Consider the following 18,280-nt stretch of genomic DNA (forward strand, 5'->3'; position numbering starts at 1 on the left):
GTATTCCTGTGCAATAATTACCTGTAGTCAATAACCTAATCCAAAAATCACAATATTAAAGTAATGTAACTTGATTACTTTCTGTTACTTATATTATCTCAGTACCAAATATGGTGAAATTGTTCAGCCTAATATAATGTTTTATGTTTGTTCTATCTTTTTTTTTTTCAGATATTCCGTCCTTTGTTATGTGTGAATGTACATTTTTAGCCATAATGATGCACATGTAAATGTACTTTGTACTTTTTAGCTTGTGACTCTCAAACTTGAAGTAAACTTATTCAGATCTGGGGCTTGTGTTTTTACCCACCATTATCACCACCTACAGTCCCCAAATATTTTTTATTATTAGCAGAAGTATTGACAGGTGAACTAACCTCTTTCTGTGTAACAAACATAAATGGTGGTCCTTTAACTAATGTTAGCAGCTGATCTGTGTAGCTTATGTTAGCAGTTAGCCTGTGTAGTTAACGTTAATGGTTGTTCTGCGTAGATAACAAATGGTCTGTATAGCTAACATAACTTGTTAATCTGTGTAGCTAACATTTGTGGTTGTTCTGTTTAGCTAACATTAGCAGTGGTTCTGTGTAGCTAATGTTAACGGTTGGTCTGTGTAGCTAAAGTTATCAGTTGTCCATGTTGTAAACATTACTGGTTGTTCTGTGTAGCTAACATTAGCAGCTGGTTTGTGTAGCTAACATGAGCTGTTGATCAGTGTACCTAACATTAGCAGTGGTTCTGTGTTGCTAATGTTAGCGGTTGGTCTGTGTTGCTAATGTTAACGGTTGGTCTGTGTAGCTAAAGTTAGCAGTTGTCCATGTTGTTAACATTAGCAGTTGTTTGTGTAGCTAACATGAGCTGTTGATCAGTGTACCTAACATTAGCAGTTGCTCTGTGTGGCTCACCTTAGCAACTGCTCTGTATAGCTAATGTTAGTAGTTGTTCTGTGGAGCTAATGTCTGATTTAAAGACAAAATAATGGCAAAATTTCCACCCAGTGAAATATTTTTTTTCTCTAAAGGCCATGATAATAAGTTGACTGTAGGATTAGTTGGTTTCACTGAGACCACAGTGGAGTGAAGTGTTGTGATGCGCACGGTAGTGTTTCTATCTTTATTTTAAAAGGCATTTCAAAATCTTAATCCTGCTAACAAGCTCCAGTTTTACTAAATGTTCCGCAGTCTGTTACTCCCCAAGCCTGTTCATTGCTGTGTACTAAACTCAGTGAATATTTTTACTACAATTGTGACAGAAATCCCTGATTAGTTAGTTAAAGAATGCTCTGAAACAGTAGACACATCAGACTAAACCAAATGTAAAAAAGTGCCAGATTCATAATTTGAGCAGCAGGCAAACAGAAACAAAAGGTTTTCTCTGACATGTGCTGCTGGTGTTAAGTGCTCTTTTGAAAGGCGTTTTGGCTGAGCACACTGTCATTAAGCTGTTAGAAATGTTGCTGGATGTCATCAGCAAGAATGTGAGATAGGTCTCTATGTGGCAGCTTGCAACTCTGCCCAGAACAAAATGACAGAGTCTTAAATTCTGCATGAGCACCATCAACACATGCTTCAATGAGCTACTTTACTGTAGAGTGGTCCGAGCCATTTGAATACATGCAGAGCAGCAGGCTAATGCAGCACTAGATTTTACTTGACTAAAGGTGCAAAAGTGTTTGCATCAAAATGTACTTAAAGTATCAAAAGTAATGTAGCCCATTTCACAATTATACATACGATATTCTTAGACTATATTGACGCTTTAATGTGCAAGCATCACTTGAATATTGTAAAGCACGCAGGGCTAATTATACTACTTTTTATACTGCTAAGTAGGGATGGGTATTAGGTCAGGTTAGGATTTTATTGATACTGATAACAATACTAGTACTGATTATACTACTACTCTTATTGATCACCATAATTCTGTGCAAAAAAATTAAAGACATGACATAAAAAGATGTGAGAAGTTTCAGCAGTTATTTTACTATTAGTACCTAATATAAAGCCCCAAGGAATATTGCTGATTTGTGCTTTTGGCCTATAGAAATAAACTGAAAGTAGCTCTTGTAGATTCTACTGTTGAAAAAAAGTAGTTCCTACATGAACCTGCCCACACCAAAGTCTGTGGATTATCTTGGCTAACCAGGCACCAGCTTCACAAAAATATTTTAGACTGGTCTGTTGTGTTAGACTTGTCTTAATAGATTAGCCTATTGCAAGTTAGACGATCTCACAAAAATAATGACCGACTAACTCGAAGTCTGCTGACTCAGGTTTAAGATCCATGTTACTGTGGTAAAAAATAATAAGTAGCTCCAGCAACAAAAAAAAGAAAAAACACGGCTCTTAATTTGTAGTTTGCTAACATCAGAGCAACGATTTCTTTGCGTATTTTTTATTTTTGCGTATTTTTACATCTTTTTTGAATGTCATTGATGCTTCTCTCAGTGGTGGGATTAATATTACTGCCACTGCAATTTTTTCCTGTATTGGGTTTTTTTTGTATTGTTACACTCTTTGCTAAACTTTCAAAGTAAAATGTCCTTGTAACTGTTGAGTTCTTCCAAAAGACAGATATTTTCTGCTGGGATAAACGGAGCTGTGCAGTTGGATGCAGTCATTCAGTCTGCCATTTTTTTTTTTATCTTGAAAAAAGTCTTAATTTGCCCAGAATTCATTGTGCCATAGCCCTACAACAGATGAATTTAGATGTCTCTCCGAAGTGTGATTATCTGTTGCGTTTAATCCATAGTCAAAGTCTATCTTTGTGAAACCGACCTCAGATCATAATTTTTGAAAAGAGACAATGGTTTTGAATTAATTTTTAAAAGGTATTTTTTGTGCTTTGAGCACTACAAGCTGAGTGCCATCTAGCCCCGTTATACTGGAGCATCTCCAAAACTGTTCCTTTAAGCGTTGATTACAAATCATGTCATGTTTTTATGTTATCATAACATTAATGTGGGCTACATACCACATAAATTAACAATACTCTAAGGAAACTTTTCATTCTGTCGAGCAAAAACTCACAAAGACACTTTATAGGTTTTACTTCCTACTGATGTTGATCTTGTGATCCTTAAATCCCTTGAACTTGTTACTACATTTTGACTGCCCGGTAATCTGTTGTTGTATCACATTTACAAAACTACAAATACCCCGGGAACTTGTCCATGGGGATCAATTAAGTATCTCTGATTCAGATTCTGATAAGAACGCCTTGCAAAATTTTGTTATGTCCTTCCAGCCAAGTGAATCAATACATTTGACGGTAGGATTAAACATACTGGGCAGAAAGAGCTGCTGGTACAGTGTTTACAGTATATCACTTTAAAGATTTAGTAACTTCTTTAAAATACTTTCCTGAAACAGCCTTGATAAAGTTGCTGGTGTTTGTTCGTGCCCTAATTCCTATTCTTCTGAGTGTCCCTTTGAATGTTTTTGCACCAATATTAAAAAGACAAGGACAAACTCAGGTACAAAATTGACGATGAAGATTTGGCAGTCCAAGATGTGACTAAGGGAATTGAGGGAAACAAAGCGGGTTTTTCATATATTTATATAACAGAGGATCTTCTATTCACGCATAGATGATACATAAGGAGTGACTTTGCTGGTCAGAGTGTGTGGTGGGAAAGTCATTCCACCGCTGAGGAGCCTGGAGGTGAGAAGAAAGCCGGTTTGCCACAGGGACAACATGCAGTCGGCCAATTTGTGAATCAAATGAGTTGCTAAAATAGAACAGATTGTTTGGATGGTCACTGTGGATTCTGATTGGAAATTATTATTGTGTCTGCTATGAAACAAGAGTTGCCCGTCTATTTTATTTCAGTGACCTTCAAACAGAAATGCATGAAGCACCACAGACTGATGAGATTTTGTCCTTGAGAATCTCATCCATTTTTGTTGCCAAACACAATTTACAAAAGAAGTCTGAGGCTGTTCAGGTTTATTGTTTGGGAGGTAAAACTGGAGAGAGTGCAAGATGATTGAAACTCAGTCTGACATTATAAATCAGCTATTGTCCAAAATATAACTGCCATGAAATTATCTGATATTTATCGAGCATTCAAGGCTGCACAACCTCCCAGATTTGTTATCTTAAAGGGGAAATCTTTAATATACTTACTGTACTAAATCATAATGTGACCATGATATGTCATCAGAAAGGACATATGAAAGGAAATATGTGAAGTTGAAATACTCACTTCTCTGACAACAATAGCATCCATAGCATGTGTTATTATTTGCCAATTTAAGGTTAATTAGAGTCCAAATTAATGCTGAATGTTTGCCAAATGAATACAAGTCTGTTTATGAGTTGTAACAAATCATTAATAATCGTGTAGAAGGAATAGATGTTTATAACAGTTAAACTGAGCAATAAGGTATTGGAGTCTGTCAGGCTGACACTGAACACAGATTGTGTATTTTCAGAGCAGTGGGCTTTTGTTTTCAGGATAATGAGCTTAACTTTACATCGACAGACAGCTGATCAACTTATAGTGTAGGACTCAAGGTTGCTTGTTATTGTCAAATTAAAATGTTGTGCTTGTCTTGCGGTCCTGTAGCGTAGACTGTATATTAAATAGGATTTCAACCTATTTAATGTGCCATTCATGGCTCAAACTCACTATTAGGACTGCCGCTCATTGTTGGATGCACAATTATTAGATATCACTCCTTTAACAGCTAAATATATTTGGAAAGTTGAGCAAAGATTTTTTGTTTCAATTAAGTCATGAGAAAATAACAAACATGTTCATGTACGCCCTATATTAACAAATGCCTGTATGTAAGCTTTTATGACTGGTGACTGAGCGACTGGTCTTATTATTTTTGTCTTAGCTCACCAAGACATCAGCCATGTTGGGATGGCAATGAAGTAATTAATCTTGAAAACCTGGGTCCAGTTGGATTAAGGTCTGAGCACAAGTATTTCCAGCACAGTTAACTGAAAGCTTCCTAATTGCTTACTGACAAACACAATAGAAAAAATACCTCCAAAGGTAATAAGTGGCAGAGGTGGATATTCAGATCTTTTCTTTGGCAGAAAATAATTAATAACAAGTCAAAGTCCTGCATTTAAACCCTTGTTTAAGCACATAAGTATTATCAGCAAAATGTTTTTAAAGTAAACATAAATGTGTGTATTAAAACTAAGCATCTTACATGTTGCTTTATCAGATTCACTCTGTGCTTAATTTCCATCAGGTGTGCCTTTAAATAATCAAGTGATGATCTGCACTTTATTATTTCAAGGCACACCTGATGGCAATTAAGCCCAGAGCGAATCTGATGAATGACGGCACACAGGAGAGAAGCACACAGCTGTGCACGATGTATCCTCAGGTTTTTGACAATGTATTTACTGGCTTTTTACTTATGCATTAAAATTAGCAGCAAAAGTAGCATTTTAATGTTAGAGTTGGTCACAAGGCAGCTGTTTACTGTTGGGTATAACCATGCATCAAATTTCATAAAACATTATGTATATAATAAAATTATAAAAGTACAATATGACCTTTGACATGTGGTGGTGTTGACATATAAAGCTGTGTAAACTGGAAAAACTCATGTTAAGTAAAATTACTTGAAAAGCAAAGTACTTGAGTAAATGTAGTTGGTGCCATCACAGATTACTGGGCTTGTCTGCCGCTTGAATATGAAAGACTTGTCATGATTGCTGTTAAATGTTGATCATTGTTTTCAACAATTCAGTACTCAAAGAAGCCCAAATGTTGTAAGCTACACTCAAGAAAGTCTAGTCTGACATGCATGAACTGATGAAGCTTCTTGGATGAGAGGCGAAACGTCTTCAAAGACATATAAACAAGGTCCAGTTGCCTTCGGTTTAATCTTTTCTTGAGATTACAATGACCTGGACGAATGAGAACATTCACAGACATGTTGTAAGCTACATTATGTGTAGGGATAATGTACAAGGATCAGGTCATTATTGTGAAATAAATCTTAAGCGGTGGTGGGGTTTTGAATCATACCAAAAAAAAAGAATATACATGGCACACATGTATGTGACACAAAATATAAATGAAAAAAATGATTTTGTGGCTTTATTTCAAAATAGTTACCTGCTCACTGTACATGATCCTGTTTGCTCCATAGTTATGTATTTTAAACATTAATCTTAAAATTATTTTAGTGATTTAACAATTATTTTATTGTTCCTTCGGAGTCTATGATCAGAATTGTGTCCATAGTAACAGTCTACATAGAAACAGTCTGATATACAATAATAACAGACCTTAGAGTACTGTAATTGACCAATCAGAATCAAGTATTTAACAGACCCTTGTAATAATTCACAATAATGACCTGTTCACTGTACATTATCCTGCTGATTACAGGGTTACTTACCAAAAACATATTTGGCCCAAATTTAAGTGATGTTATGTACCAAAAAAATCAATAATTTGACACAAAATATTAATTTCAACATGATTTCAGTTGTTTAACAATAATTTTAGTGCTCAATCCAGAGTCTATGATGAGAAGTGTGTCCATAGCAGTGGTCTGTTAACAATAATAACATAATAACATAATAACAATGGGTCGTTTGTACATAGCAAAGGTCTGCTATAAAGAAATAACCGATCTTAGGATGCTGTAATTGACCAATCAGAATCAAGTATTTAAAAAAGTCATGTAATGAACTACTTAGACTCTACTGCTTCAAATCTGGTTGGACGTGTGTGAAGAAACAAAGCCTCAAAGCCCTGCCTTAGTGAAGTCTGAACTGGTGAACTTGCTTATCAGTCATCTACGATTTGCTTCAAAACTTCCACAGTGTCCACAGTCCACAGTGATTTGTGTCAGAACGTGAATGGTCTAACCAGGAGAGGAGAAACAAGTCAACAAAGTCTGATTTTTCATTGTAAAAAAAAACAAAAACTATTTTACTATATTAAAGCTCAGGCAGCTCAGTCTGGTGAAGTGCTTGTAACCTACATACGTAGCTGAGCAGCAGCTTCAAAGTGGAGTTTGTAAGGATGTTATCACACAACTTTATTTCAAACTGTCTATCTGCTATACAGGAGATGCATAAAGCTGGCAAGACAGGCAATTATCTAAAATAGGTCTAACATACAGTACACACATCAAATGAGATGAAACTTTGATTCCCACTAGGAAATTACACATTATCATATCATCTTCTCAGTCAGTAGTAATATAGAGCAGCAGCATACATGTAACCATGCTGACTACTTATTAATACCACTAATTAAGCTCCTACTTAATTGACCTTCCTCATACTGTGTCTTTAAAATATCAGCTTGTGTAACCATCAGTGTATTCCAAATAGGCCGACATCTAATTAGTTTTTACAAAGTGATCCATCTTTCAACATGCTGTATGTATGCAAATACACAGTATTACAACAACTGTTTGACAATATTCACACAGTACTTCAGACGATCACCACTTGCATCTTGCAGCTACGACCTGTATGAACTTGTGCAGCCCTCTGGGTTATAGCTTCTTCTTATGTGGGTCAGATATAAATCATGCCAGGACGTGTGGAGCCTAACTCAGCACAAAGCACAAACACAGCAGGCAAGCAGAAAATACACACATTTTTCTAAACTCACTATTTTTTTATTGTGTAGTTTCTTTTCTTTAATTGTGCTTATATATAAGCAGCTAGCTTAGATCTACCATGAGATTTCAAACAACTTGAAAACTGTGAGCAGGTATTTACATTTACATGTATCTTGTGTAATTGACACATGTAGAAACTGAAAATGAGCCATTTCCAGCAATGGAAAGTAACAGTAAATGTAAGACAAAAAATACATTCACTCAAGTGCTGTATTTCAGTATAATTTTAGCAAGCAGTAAGGAAAATTTACTTTTTCAAATATGAACATCTACCAGCTACTGGTAGATAAATGTTCAAATTCACAAACCACTCAATAGTAAATCATTATTTGTGTCTGAAATCTACCAGCCACTTTCATGTCTTACCAGAATGTGGCTGGTGAATTTCTTTTCCTAACAGCAAGATAATTATACCTTACTGGAGCAGTTCAATTTTCCGATATGTTAATTCTTCTACTCCACTACACTGCAAATATTGTACTTTTTACTCCACTTGATTTATTTTATAACTCTAATTACTAATTACTTTCCAGGATCAGAATAATATTACAAAATATAATTAAGAAATAAATTATGACATTATTTTCAATAAGACTATTGATCCCCAAAGGTAAATCCATATGATACTCAGCAATAGGGCTGCCCAATATGGTAAAAAGTCCAAAAGTCATATTGCCATTACTTTGACTGAAGTTGCAATATGTTATACAATTGGTAGCAATGATCATTTTTGCAGTACAATTATCATCTTTAATGGAAAAAAAATCTTCATAAAATCATGATGATGTGACATTTGTTAGGGTCTGGACCAAACAAACATGTTTTTTTTTCATAGAGAATAAGATTTGTAGGCCAGAGCATCTCTGCAGCATGACAGTACTTCATTTTTCCTTTTCTAAAAAGATAGTGATTTGGTTCTGGTTCTGCAATTTGGATATTGTACTTCCGATTAAATGTGCTACCTTACTTAGCAGTAAAACAAAGTAACATTTCTGAATTTGATAAAGATTTATTCTGAAGTAGTTTCAGCAACACTGCTAACTTGTTAGAAAACAATTAGGTACTTACACATTTAGAGAAATGAGCAACACCCTGGAGTCCTTGTTCTTTTTCGTCACCCGATGTATTTTAGACTGTCCTGCTTCCATCTAAAGAAAATTGTAGTTTTTTCCTTGCTAATTTTTCACTTCCTTAGTAAGTCACTCATTTATTGTTTTGCTTTGATGATCCAGGTAACTCAAATGGGGATGCAGTGTTGACACTCACTCAAAGTGGGACCATCACCACTAGCATCCGAGCCATGTGATTAGTGTCAATAAAAATATTTAGTACTTTAAAATAATGGCTTATTTTTTGTAAAATGTTTCTGATTAAATTGTGGCAAGCGTGTGAAATGACTATTAAAATTACTTTGCGAAATATGATTCAATGAATCATATTTCAAAAGACAACCTACCAGTATGTTGACTAATTTTGTCAAGTTTATGTATTACTAGCTGGAGCGATTTACAGCGGTCGTCTCAAGAAGGGAACCCCACACCCGCGGAAGATCTCGCGAGAGTGATCATCTTAACCTAAACCACAATCTTTCCTTAATCTTAACCAAGTGTTTTCTGTCACTAAATCTACCCAGATTTTAACTACAGAATTGTCGCGTTAAAAACATAATTAACGTGTTCAAGCTGCAAAATTAGGAGACACCGCGTACATTAATCGCGAGAGTTTCTCAAACCAAGGGTTTCCTTCTAGACAAGACAGTTCACGACTGCTACGGCAATGATTGACGGACATTTAACCAATCACAGTTCCAACATTCGGTGACGTAACTGTGCGACAACGATACGCGTACGGAAGTACCGGCAGAGTGTGTTGTAGTGTTTTATGGTTTTTTCCTACCCGTTTTGAAAAAGGTACAGTTTGTACACATTTATTAAATAAAAGTGTAGGTGAATCAGTAGTAATTTTGTGTTATTTTAGTTTTCTACAAGGGTGTTTTTAGACAGCCTTGTTGCTTGTATCTGAATATCAACAGTGTTAGCTAGCGAGCTAGGCTAACAGGTGATGTTGAGTGTTCGTGTAACAGTAATTACAGCTTTCTTGTATTTGCACTCATCACCCTTATTTTTGGATTTATTCACCAGCGATCGGTTTTGTCTGTCGATGACTTACATTTGTCTTCTGTCAGGTGTCGTCATGTCCAAGCAGCCGCTGGGGAAGACACTGCTGAAGAATGTAATCCGCCACACAGGTGCCCACAATAAGGTGCGTTTGAGTTCATGTGGGAAACATCTGCAGTCGTCAATTTATTAGGTACACCTAGCAAAAATTAATGCTGCCCGATACAACAACCCTACAGTAAGTCCTGCCTTTATGAAGGTTATAATGTTCAGTGTTTATCGAAACTTTCATAGAGAGCTTCATTTAATGGATATTGCGGAAGTTTTTGTGGGCCCGCTGTTTATTGTATTTTCTCTGCCATCACTGATCTAAAAAGAAAAGACAGACTAAATAAACAAATAAACTGCCAAATAAGTGAAAACAAGAAAAGCTTAATCCCCCGTGTAAAACCTTACTCATTCACATTGTCTGAAACGGTCTGATTGTAATCAACACTCACGATGGATTGAGTAATCTGCTAATTATTTTCTCATCGATTGCCCTATAAAATGTCAAAAGTAATTATAAAAAGTATAAGACAAATAAAGCAAATCAGCAAATCCTCTCATTTGAGAGACTGGAAATGCAAACTCTGGTATTTATGCTTATAGCTGATGACTTTCTGTACAGAAGTAATCTGTATAAGTGTATATAACCTCTGTAAATATTTGACAATACTTGAATGCTTTTGGTAAAGTCAAATAAAGCAATTAAAATGGGGTTGCACAATAAATATCAGGGCAGATCATATGATAGCTGATAATGAAATTTCTATTGTTTATCATTCCAGTAATGAAATATAACCAATAAATATTGTACATATGATTTCACAGAAGATGTCAAAGTATTTCATTTGAATCATCAGGCAAAATGATCTACAAAAGCCAAAGTATATTTGTAAAGTTTTTGATGTACTTTGCTATAGAAAAGTAAATAAACATTTGAAGAGTCAGGACTGTTCTTCCTTTTTTTGTAATAGAGAAGTCAGTTAGATTTAGTTTGGTCAGGCTCTGGAATATTCAAAAACGTGAAAATGTCTGTTATCTTTTTGGTATCAGCCATTAGAAACAGGCTATAATTGGTTATCATATTGGCTGTAAAAATCCATATTGTGCAACCCTAATTTAAAATTTATGTGTGAGTGTGAGAGAGAGCATATGTGTTAATGGTTGCTGGAAAGTCTTAAATGTACTTACCTTTGTTAACCTGCTGCAGATCCAGGAGGAGATGGAGATGTGGAAAATGCGAGGCTTGGAGGTCCAAATGTCCCAGGACAAACATTTGTCAGATACAAAGAGTGTCAGGTAGGAATAGTGACTGTCCCATCTGAACACGAATGACACCAGAACTAATTTGGGACCATGTTTCATAATGTAGCTCTTACTAGTTCAGAGAGTTGTTTCTGTGTGTTGGTGTTTGATCTATTGCTGATGGTTGTTTTCCAGGGGGCAAATGCACTGTGATCGAGTGTCAGACCAACCCAGAGACCTGAGTCAAAGCAGAGTCTCAGAACACGATGACAGAGAGGCTCGATACTGGACCCGCAAACTGTATGACTTTGAGTCCAATGATCCTGACAGGTACAGTACCTGACTAAATCTTAATCTAAATGTGTTTTCACTTTTTCCACCTCTTGGGAAAATCTCAGAGTGGCAAATTTCTGAGAGGTAAAAACGTGAATTGGTTTCCTTATTTGTATTCAGTTTATTCATCGCCCAATGTCAGCTGGGAGAGGCTCCAGCCTCTCCGGCCCTGCAGAGGATAAGCACTTAGAAATAATGGATGGATGGATAATCTATTTATTTTCCAGGGACAGTGCATATTTTTCCACACTATAATGTAAATGTAGGAGAATTGGACAAGAATGACAAATGCACATCTTTATCTTATGTGTTCACATCATAGGTGGGGACACAGTGGCTTCAAGGAGCTTTATCCAGAGGAGTTTGAAAGTGACAGGTAAGCAAAAATGCATTAAATAAGCAAGAGATTAGACTTGAGCTACATATACAACCCAGGTTTTAAAGGGGGACCCCAGATATTTAACTGTACTTCCATAAAGTTAGGGGTCATGCTAGAAAATTGGGATTTGTTCAGACTGCAGACAAATCAGATTTGTTTCTCAGATCTTTAAGGCACAGTTCACACCAAAATTAATACATTTTTTTCCTCTTACCTGTAGTGTTATTTATCCATCTATATAGTTTTGGTGTGAGTTGCATAGTTTTGGAGATAACCGCCATAGAGTCATCTGCCTTCTCTCCAATGCAATGGTACTAAATGGCACTTGGCTTGCGGTGCTCAAACCATCAAAAATAAATAAGTTTGAGAATTCAACACCAGTGTCTCGAAATCATGACCAGGTTACTCAGGGTGATCCACAGACCTTGTTGTGAGCGGTTTTGATTGTAGGAACTACTTTCTCCCTAAAAAAGGAAAGTAATTTTGTCCTTTTGAGCACCACAAACCAAGGGCCATTTAGCCCCATTATAATGGAGAAAAGGCAAACATCTCCAAAACTCTGCAACTCACACCAAAACAGTCTAGACGGATACATAGCACTACAGCTAAGGGGGATGTACATAACTAAAGATATATTTTTGATTTCGGGGTCAATTGTCCCTTTAAGACAGCTTTCCAACACTGAAGCATGAGAAATGGAGAGAGCCTGTACGAGCCTCCCACTGTGCCAGCAGACAATTTATTTCAGCGTTTCTCCACAGACTGTTGGTCTCTGTGTCCTCTACACAGCTCTGCTAGTAGCAGCATGAATTGTGCTCAGCCACTTTGATGCACTTCCATCCCTCTGGATTTGATATCGTCATTTTGTGACGCAATGCAAGTGACGCAGAAGACACTTTGAAGTCAGGATTGAGCTGCCACAGTGGCCAAGCTGAGACACATCTGTAGAAATCTGATTTGAACTGTAATTCAAACCCACAGTAAATGTGACTTGGATCCAATTTGATTGTAGATTGCAGATTGTATCCAGATTGATTTTAGACGTTCTGGACAGCATTTTTTTTTTTTTTTTAGAAATTCTGTATACAGTCTATTTGTGCCGAAAAGAGATGAGCTGTCAGTCTGAACGAGGCCTGAGAGGTTTAGACATCCTGGCTTTCAGTCTGTAGTATGATTCCAGCTTCAAAACAATCTGGATCCTATATCTTCCCAAATATTGATAGTATATTTTGTTATGGCATATTCATGTCATATCCAAATGTATCATAATAACAAGTTTCTTAACCAAGTTTCTAATTTATTAATACTGTAGAATCCATTTTAACTTCCAACTGGGGAACTATTTTATGCTGAAAGCTTCAATATGTCCCCTTGGCACTTACTAATACAGAAGTGCTTGACAAAACAAATTTGGACACTTCACATCGGTCAATTATTGTCGCTCAGCATAATTAAAAACCCAAATTTAATGGATATAGCGTTACATTGTCAAAGCACAGTGTTTTAATCATCGCACAACCAATTCCATCATCATGCACTTCTTGATGAGATGAAAACTCGTTAAGTCATTAACATGGAATCTTTTTTCATCTCTACCATCCATTCACATAATATAACTGCCATGAATTGTCGGCTTTCTGTCAAAACATTGATGCCTCCAAGTCAAAGCTGAGATACACTATAACATAATGAAATGTTTTTTTTCAGACTATAGAGAGCTCCTCCTGAGTCCCAGAAGAGAATACTAACTACCAAAGTAGTTCCCTTATGACAGGGGTCAGCAAAATTTACTCTGAAAAGAGCCGTTTTTGCCAAAACAAACAAAAAAAAAAAAATAGTTTGGAGTGGTAACAATTAATTTGTCTGTTATTTTCCTCTGAGATTTTTCATTTTTGTGGATTTGGCATCCATAGCTAGCCTTAAAGACTTAAGACTAGCCACAGGCAAAATTTAAAGGAAAAGGCAACAAGCTGTAGTGTTTGACACACATATAGTTGATGAAATATTACAACTTTTTTTTTCTTTGGCACAGGGCCTACACATTTTTACAATTGGAGAATGCAAGAATCAGTTTAGACCTACAACAATGATAAATCACAGGAAGCCAAGGGGCAAAAGACCCAGATCCAACTCCAGAGCTGCAGGTTGCTGACCCCTGCCATATGACAAGTAGCTTGATCTTGATGTGTAAAACTGGTGGATTTCCCCTGTAAGACATTTTGTAAAGCCTAAATCTTACCGTGCTCTGTCTAGCCTACATTTAATTTGTTCAAATTTGTTTTTCCTTTAGTGAAGGAAACAGTTCCAAAAAGAAGATTGAACGCCACAAAATGAAAAAGTCCAAAATGGACGCAGAAGAAAAACGATCAAAGAAATCTTCTCGGAAGAAGAAAAAGAAGAAGAAGAAGAAAGAGGAGGAGGGAAAGCGCAAGAAAGCTGAGAGCTCAAGCAGCAGTGATGACAGCAGTGCCACCAAAGACAAGCAGAGAAGGAAAAGGACTAAAAGTCGACATAAAAACAAGAAAACTGCCAAAAGCAGAGGGAGAGATGAGGACAGCAGCTCAGGGGACAGTAATGATGAAGAAGAAAGGGAGAGACAGACTCACGGCCGCAAAAAGCGAAAGCAGGACTCCCACAAAGACTCAGACTCGGGGCCGAACTCAAAAAAGAAGAGGAGGAAAAACTGGAAAGCGGCGGGTGAGGAGAGCTCACAGGATACTTCTGGAGACTGAAATTTACAGACATGATCAGACCCACAGCTCAGGTAACGACCAGGAAAACTAAAGCTGATTCCTTTGTTCGTCTTAACTTCACAGAGGGCTTTTCACCACAGGGCCGTTGCTTTGTGCTTTTGTTAGACATCAACAAACCTGCTCTGTCGATCCGCTCTGTGGGCGTTCTGTGCAGCAACACCTCATCCACCTCTGCAGAGGCTCGAAGCTGCACGCTGCACGGCAGTACAGACAGCGTGAAGAGCGATGGTGGGGCGTCCACAGCCTGCCTCATGAAAGATTCTGTCGGCTGCTGCAGGCTCATTGACTCAAACATCGACTCTCACCTCAGACAGTCTGCCTCACGACGAGACCCTCCTGTCCTGAACTGGCCGCTGTTTTCTTTAAGAAGAACAAAGGAATGACTATCCAATTTTCTTCACCAATTATGGTAGAATGTGCATCTGCTTTTAATATTTTTAGTTTTGTAAATTTTAATATTTGTATGCAGCACATTGTCAAAAATAAACATTTTGTCTTTTTTTTTTTTAGAAATATTTGTTATTTAAAAATGGGGGAATATACATTTTTTTAAAAAACGATGTGTCTGGTGATGTTTTATATTTTTATTTTTTATCAACAATTCTCACTGAAAGACCAAAACCAGTACTGTATTTATCAGACTAACAAGTGTTACCTGTACAAAAATGATTGGGGAGGATGAAAAAAGGGGAATGGTATTATAATTCTCCTCTTCTTTTGAGTGAGACTCAGGGAGGATCTTTTATTTATTTATTTTTCTTGCCACAACTCTGTTGCTTATTTCAGCCTTCTTTTATAATACAGCTAACAGTTACATAAAAAAAGACCATTTTCAGTTGTGCCATGTGTCATAAAGGTGCTGTTTTCCATATGCAGAGGACGATAATTCTACATCTGTGTTACGGATTTATTGTGTACTTCAGGGGTTTTAAAGACTAGTCGACTTGTTAACTATCCAAACAAATAGTTGACACTGAGCATAGTTGTAGACTAATTGTTTGTCTGCACTTTTAGCAGAATTTAAGGTATTTATGTAAGGAAAGACTCTTGCTATTCCTTCCAGAAAGCAGTGATGCTGTTACTGCAGTCAAACAGCATCTCCAACTCAGACAAGCTTGACAAGGGTTTAGTCAATTGAAGACTCTGCTATTTGATTTTATTTTTAGACATATATGTGTAGATGCTGCATTTGCTTTGGCTCATTGCTGTGATGTGTCAGTGTTGCCGCCATATTGGACAGAGCAAGACTGGCCTCTGAACAAATACATGTAAATGGTGGAGCTGTCACTTTTCTGTTTAATGGGATTAAAACATTTACCTTTTTCAATAAATTTCAATGAGTCATTTTTATATTCAAGTGTTTATGATCTGCAACTAGTCGACTACTTTTTGGGAGTAGTTGACGACTACTAAAAATGCAGCGGTCGTGAATGACTCGTACGTGCAAAGTTCCATTAAGATATGATGGTTGAAATAGGGCTACACTGTTAAACAGATTGCAAAAGTTTATAGCTTACATTATTTGGACATGTGGGTAGGGTGTTGTTGTTTTAGATCAAAGTGAAAATAATTTTCATGCAGTTATTACTCTGGGCAGTGGACCTCTATTGTTGTTCAAAAATGATTAAAAACATCAGTGAGTCACACTGTTACACTGGGTGACACATATAGTATAAACAAAAATAAAGAATATCACCAGCCTTATCCATGAACAGAAAATAGTTTGTTTTACAACCCTGATTCCAAAAAAGTTGGGACACAAATGTAAGATGTAAATAAAAACTGGATGCAATGATTTGCAAATGAACTGTGCTTACCAACAAGTGTTCCTGAGTCTATGTAGTAAAGTGGTGAGCTGTCCATGGACCCATCATTGCTTGTGAATGACTGAGTTGCGGCTGCCCCTTTAATTTCCAATCACCTGTTACCAATTAACCTTTTTACCTGTTGAATATTCCAAACAGGTGTTTCCACACCTTCCCCAGTCTTTTGTCTGCTTTTGTCCCAACTTTTTTTGCAACATGTTGCAAGCATGAAATTGAAAATAAGCACACATTTACAAAAAACAATGAAGCTGACAAACATTACATATATTGTCTCTTGTGCCGTTTTCAGTTGTGCATATGTCAAAAAGGATTAGCAAATGATCACATTCCTTTTTGTTTTACACAGCATGCCAAATCATGGGGGAATTGGGGTCGTATTAATTGTCACAGAATGTGCATTTGCTTTCATTCCTGGTTGTTTTAATTATGTAAAGTTTAATATTTGTATGCAGCATATTGTCATAGGTAAAAAAAAAAACTTCTATTTTGCTTTTGTATTGTAGAAGTGGTGGAATAAATATTATTATTATTATTTTTTAATGATAAGTGTGGTGATACAATATGTAATTTTTGCATTGTCAACAAATCCAAGTGAAAGACAAAAACCTGTATTTCTAAATGTAAGAACTGCAGTTTACACCTGCCTGTTTAGATAACATTCACCTGTGTTTAGAGCCAAATACAGCAATGTAATGAGGTAAATCTGGATAAGTGAATTAATAATTCATACTTTAATACTTGGAGATAACCTCCTTCAGCTTAAGACAAATGGCATTTTCTGATTTGATTTTTTTAGGATCTGTCAGGCTGTTTGTAAAGAAACACAGAGGGCGGTTTCCTCTCTATTGGGTGTCATGGATCAAAGATCCACAGTCCTGTCCCAGTCTGAACACATGCAGTGTTATTATGATGCAGGAGATACACCTTAATAAGATGCTATTCATGATCAAAGTGAATTACTTCAGTCATTTACAGAAATGCTCTGCTAGTCAAGAGGAGCAGCAGGTTTCCATCCCCTGTAACGACTTATTGCCGAGGTTATTCAGCACTTCAGGTGAATTTAATGCTTGAGAAAAAAGACTCAACAACATCAAAAACAGCCCTGAACATGCAAATTCAACACTACGCTCTCATAAATTGCACCATTCAAACCATATTAACATCAAGTTCTGTGTGCCGGTGGTCAGTTTCTTCCTATCACACTTGTCAGACTCTATTTGTTTTTAACGTTTTTCCAACAGACAGTAAGAAGTCTTAAATAAACCTGGTAACAAGTAGGCCTGAGCCATGTGGGTATTTTTAGATAATCTGATGCTGAAGGAAGTGTTGGTAAACCATTTTGAGTGTGTGTGTGTGTGTGTGTGTGTGTAGTGTGTAACAGCCCGGAGCACTTTGCAGAGTCTGTGTCAATAGGCTAAGTGTTCTCTCTAAGCAGCAGAGAGTGGGCTGTGTTCAGCTTGGCTGCAACTGCCCAAATCTTGGAAACAGAAAAAAGCAAACAAAATTCGTCCGGTCAAATCGGTATTGACTGAGGTTTTTAGAACATATTGTCAAGGTTAATAAGCATTTGGCGAGAGGGCAGAACCCAAAAGTGTGCGTTTTACAGCTGAGTATGTCTGGTTAAGGCAAATAATTCAGAAAATAATTATAATGAGCATTCTGTGCTCTTGCTACATTATAAATAATGAAAAACATATGTGCGCCTCATACTGCAGCTTTTCAGACAGCGATTCCTTAATACAGGTTGCGACTCTGTGCTAATGTCTATTGCTGCAAATGGTTTAAATGGCAGCAGTAATGGTGTTTCCACTATTAATTAACTCTTATCTACCGTTTATGGCCATGCAAGAGCTGCTAGTCCCAACAGATATTCCAACGGACAGTCAGAATGGACGGGCAGAAATGTTCATGGTTCCCAGAGGATGAATCATTTACCTCTAATGATCCACTGATTTCTCCTCTA

At 36.8% G+C, this 18,280-nt stretch overlaps 2 protein-coding genes across 3 annotated transcripts in view; one reads left to right on the forward strand and one right to left on the reverse strand.

Moving 5' to 3' along the window:
- dixdc1a (DIX domain containing 1a) overlaps positions 1 to 9,808 on the reverse strand; it is a 28,600-nt gene extending 18,792 nt beyond the window's left edge. Inside the window, exon 1 of the mRNA XM_084717916.1 lies at positions 9,789 to 9,808. The gene's annotated coding sequence lies outside the window, so the exon portion shown is untranslated. The remainder of the gene's footprint in view (positions 1 to 9,788) is intronic.
- Positions 9,590 to 14,996, forward strand: nkapd1 (NKAP domain containing 1). Of its 2 annotated transcripts, XM_084717919.1 has the most exons (6): positions 9,590 to 9,881; positions 10,992 to 11,080; positions 11,222 to 11,356; positions 11,682 to 11,735; positions 14,029 to 14,502; positions 14,597 to 14,996. In XM_084717919.1, exons 1-5 carry the CDS (start codon positions 9,681 to 9,683, stop codon positions 14,468 to 14,470), a joined length of 921 nt encoding a protein of 306 aa, XP_084574045.1. In that variant the 5' UTR covers positions 9,590 to 9,680; the 3' UTR covers positions 14,471 to 14,502; positions 14,597 to 14,996. The 2 variants fall into 2 exon arrangements, with proteins under 2 accessions (XP_084574045.1, XP_084574044.1); XM_084717918.1 differs by having other exon boundaries at positions 9,595 to 9,881; positions 14,029 to 14,996.
- Positions 14,997 to 18,280: the final 3,284 nt, after the last annotated feature.

This window comes from Lutjanus erythropterus, chromosome 4 (assembly GCF_056507025.1).
Source record: "Lutjanus erythropterus isolate fLutEry1 chromosome 4, fLutEry1.hap2, whole genome shotgun sequence".
Classification (NCBI taxonomy): Eukaryota; Metazoa; Chordata; class Actinopteri; order Lutjaniformes; family Lutjanidae; genus Lutjanus; species Lutjanus erythropterus.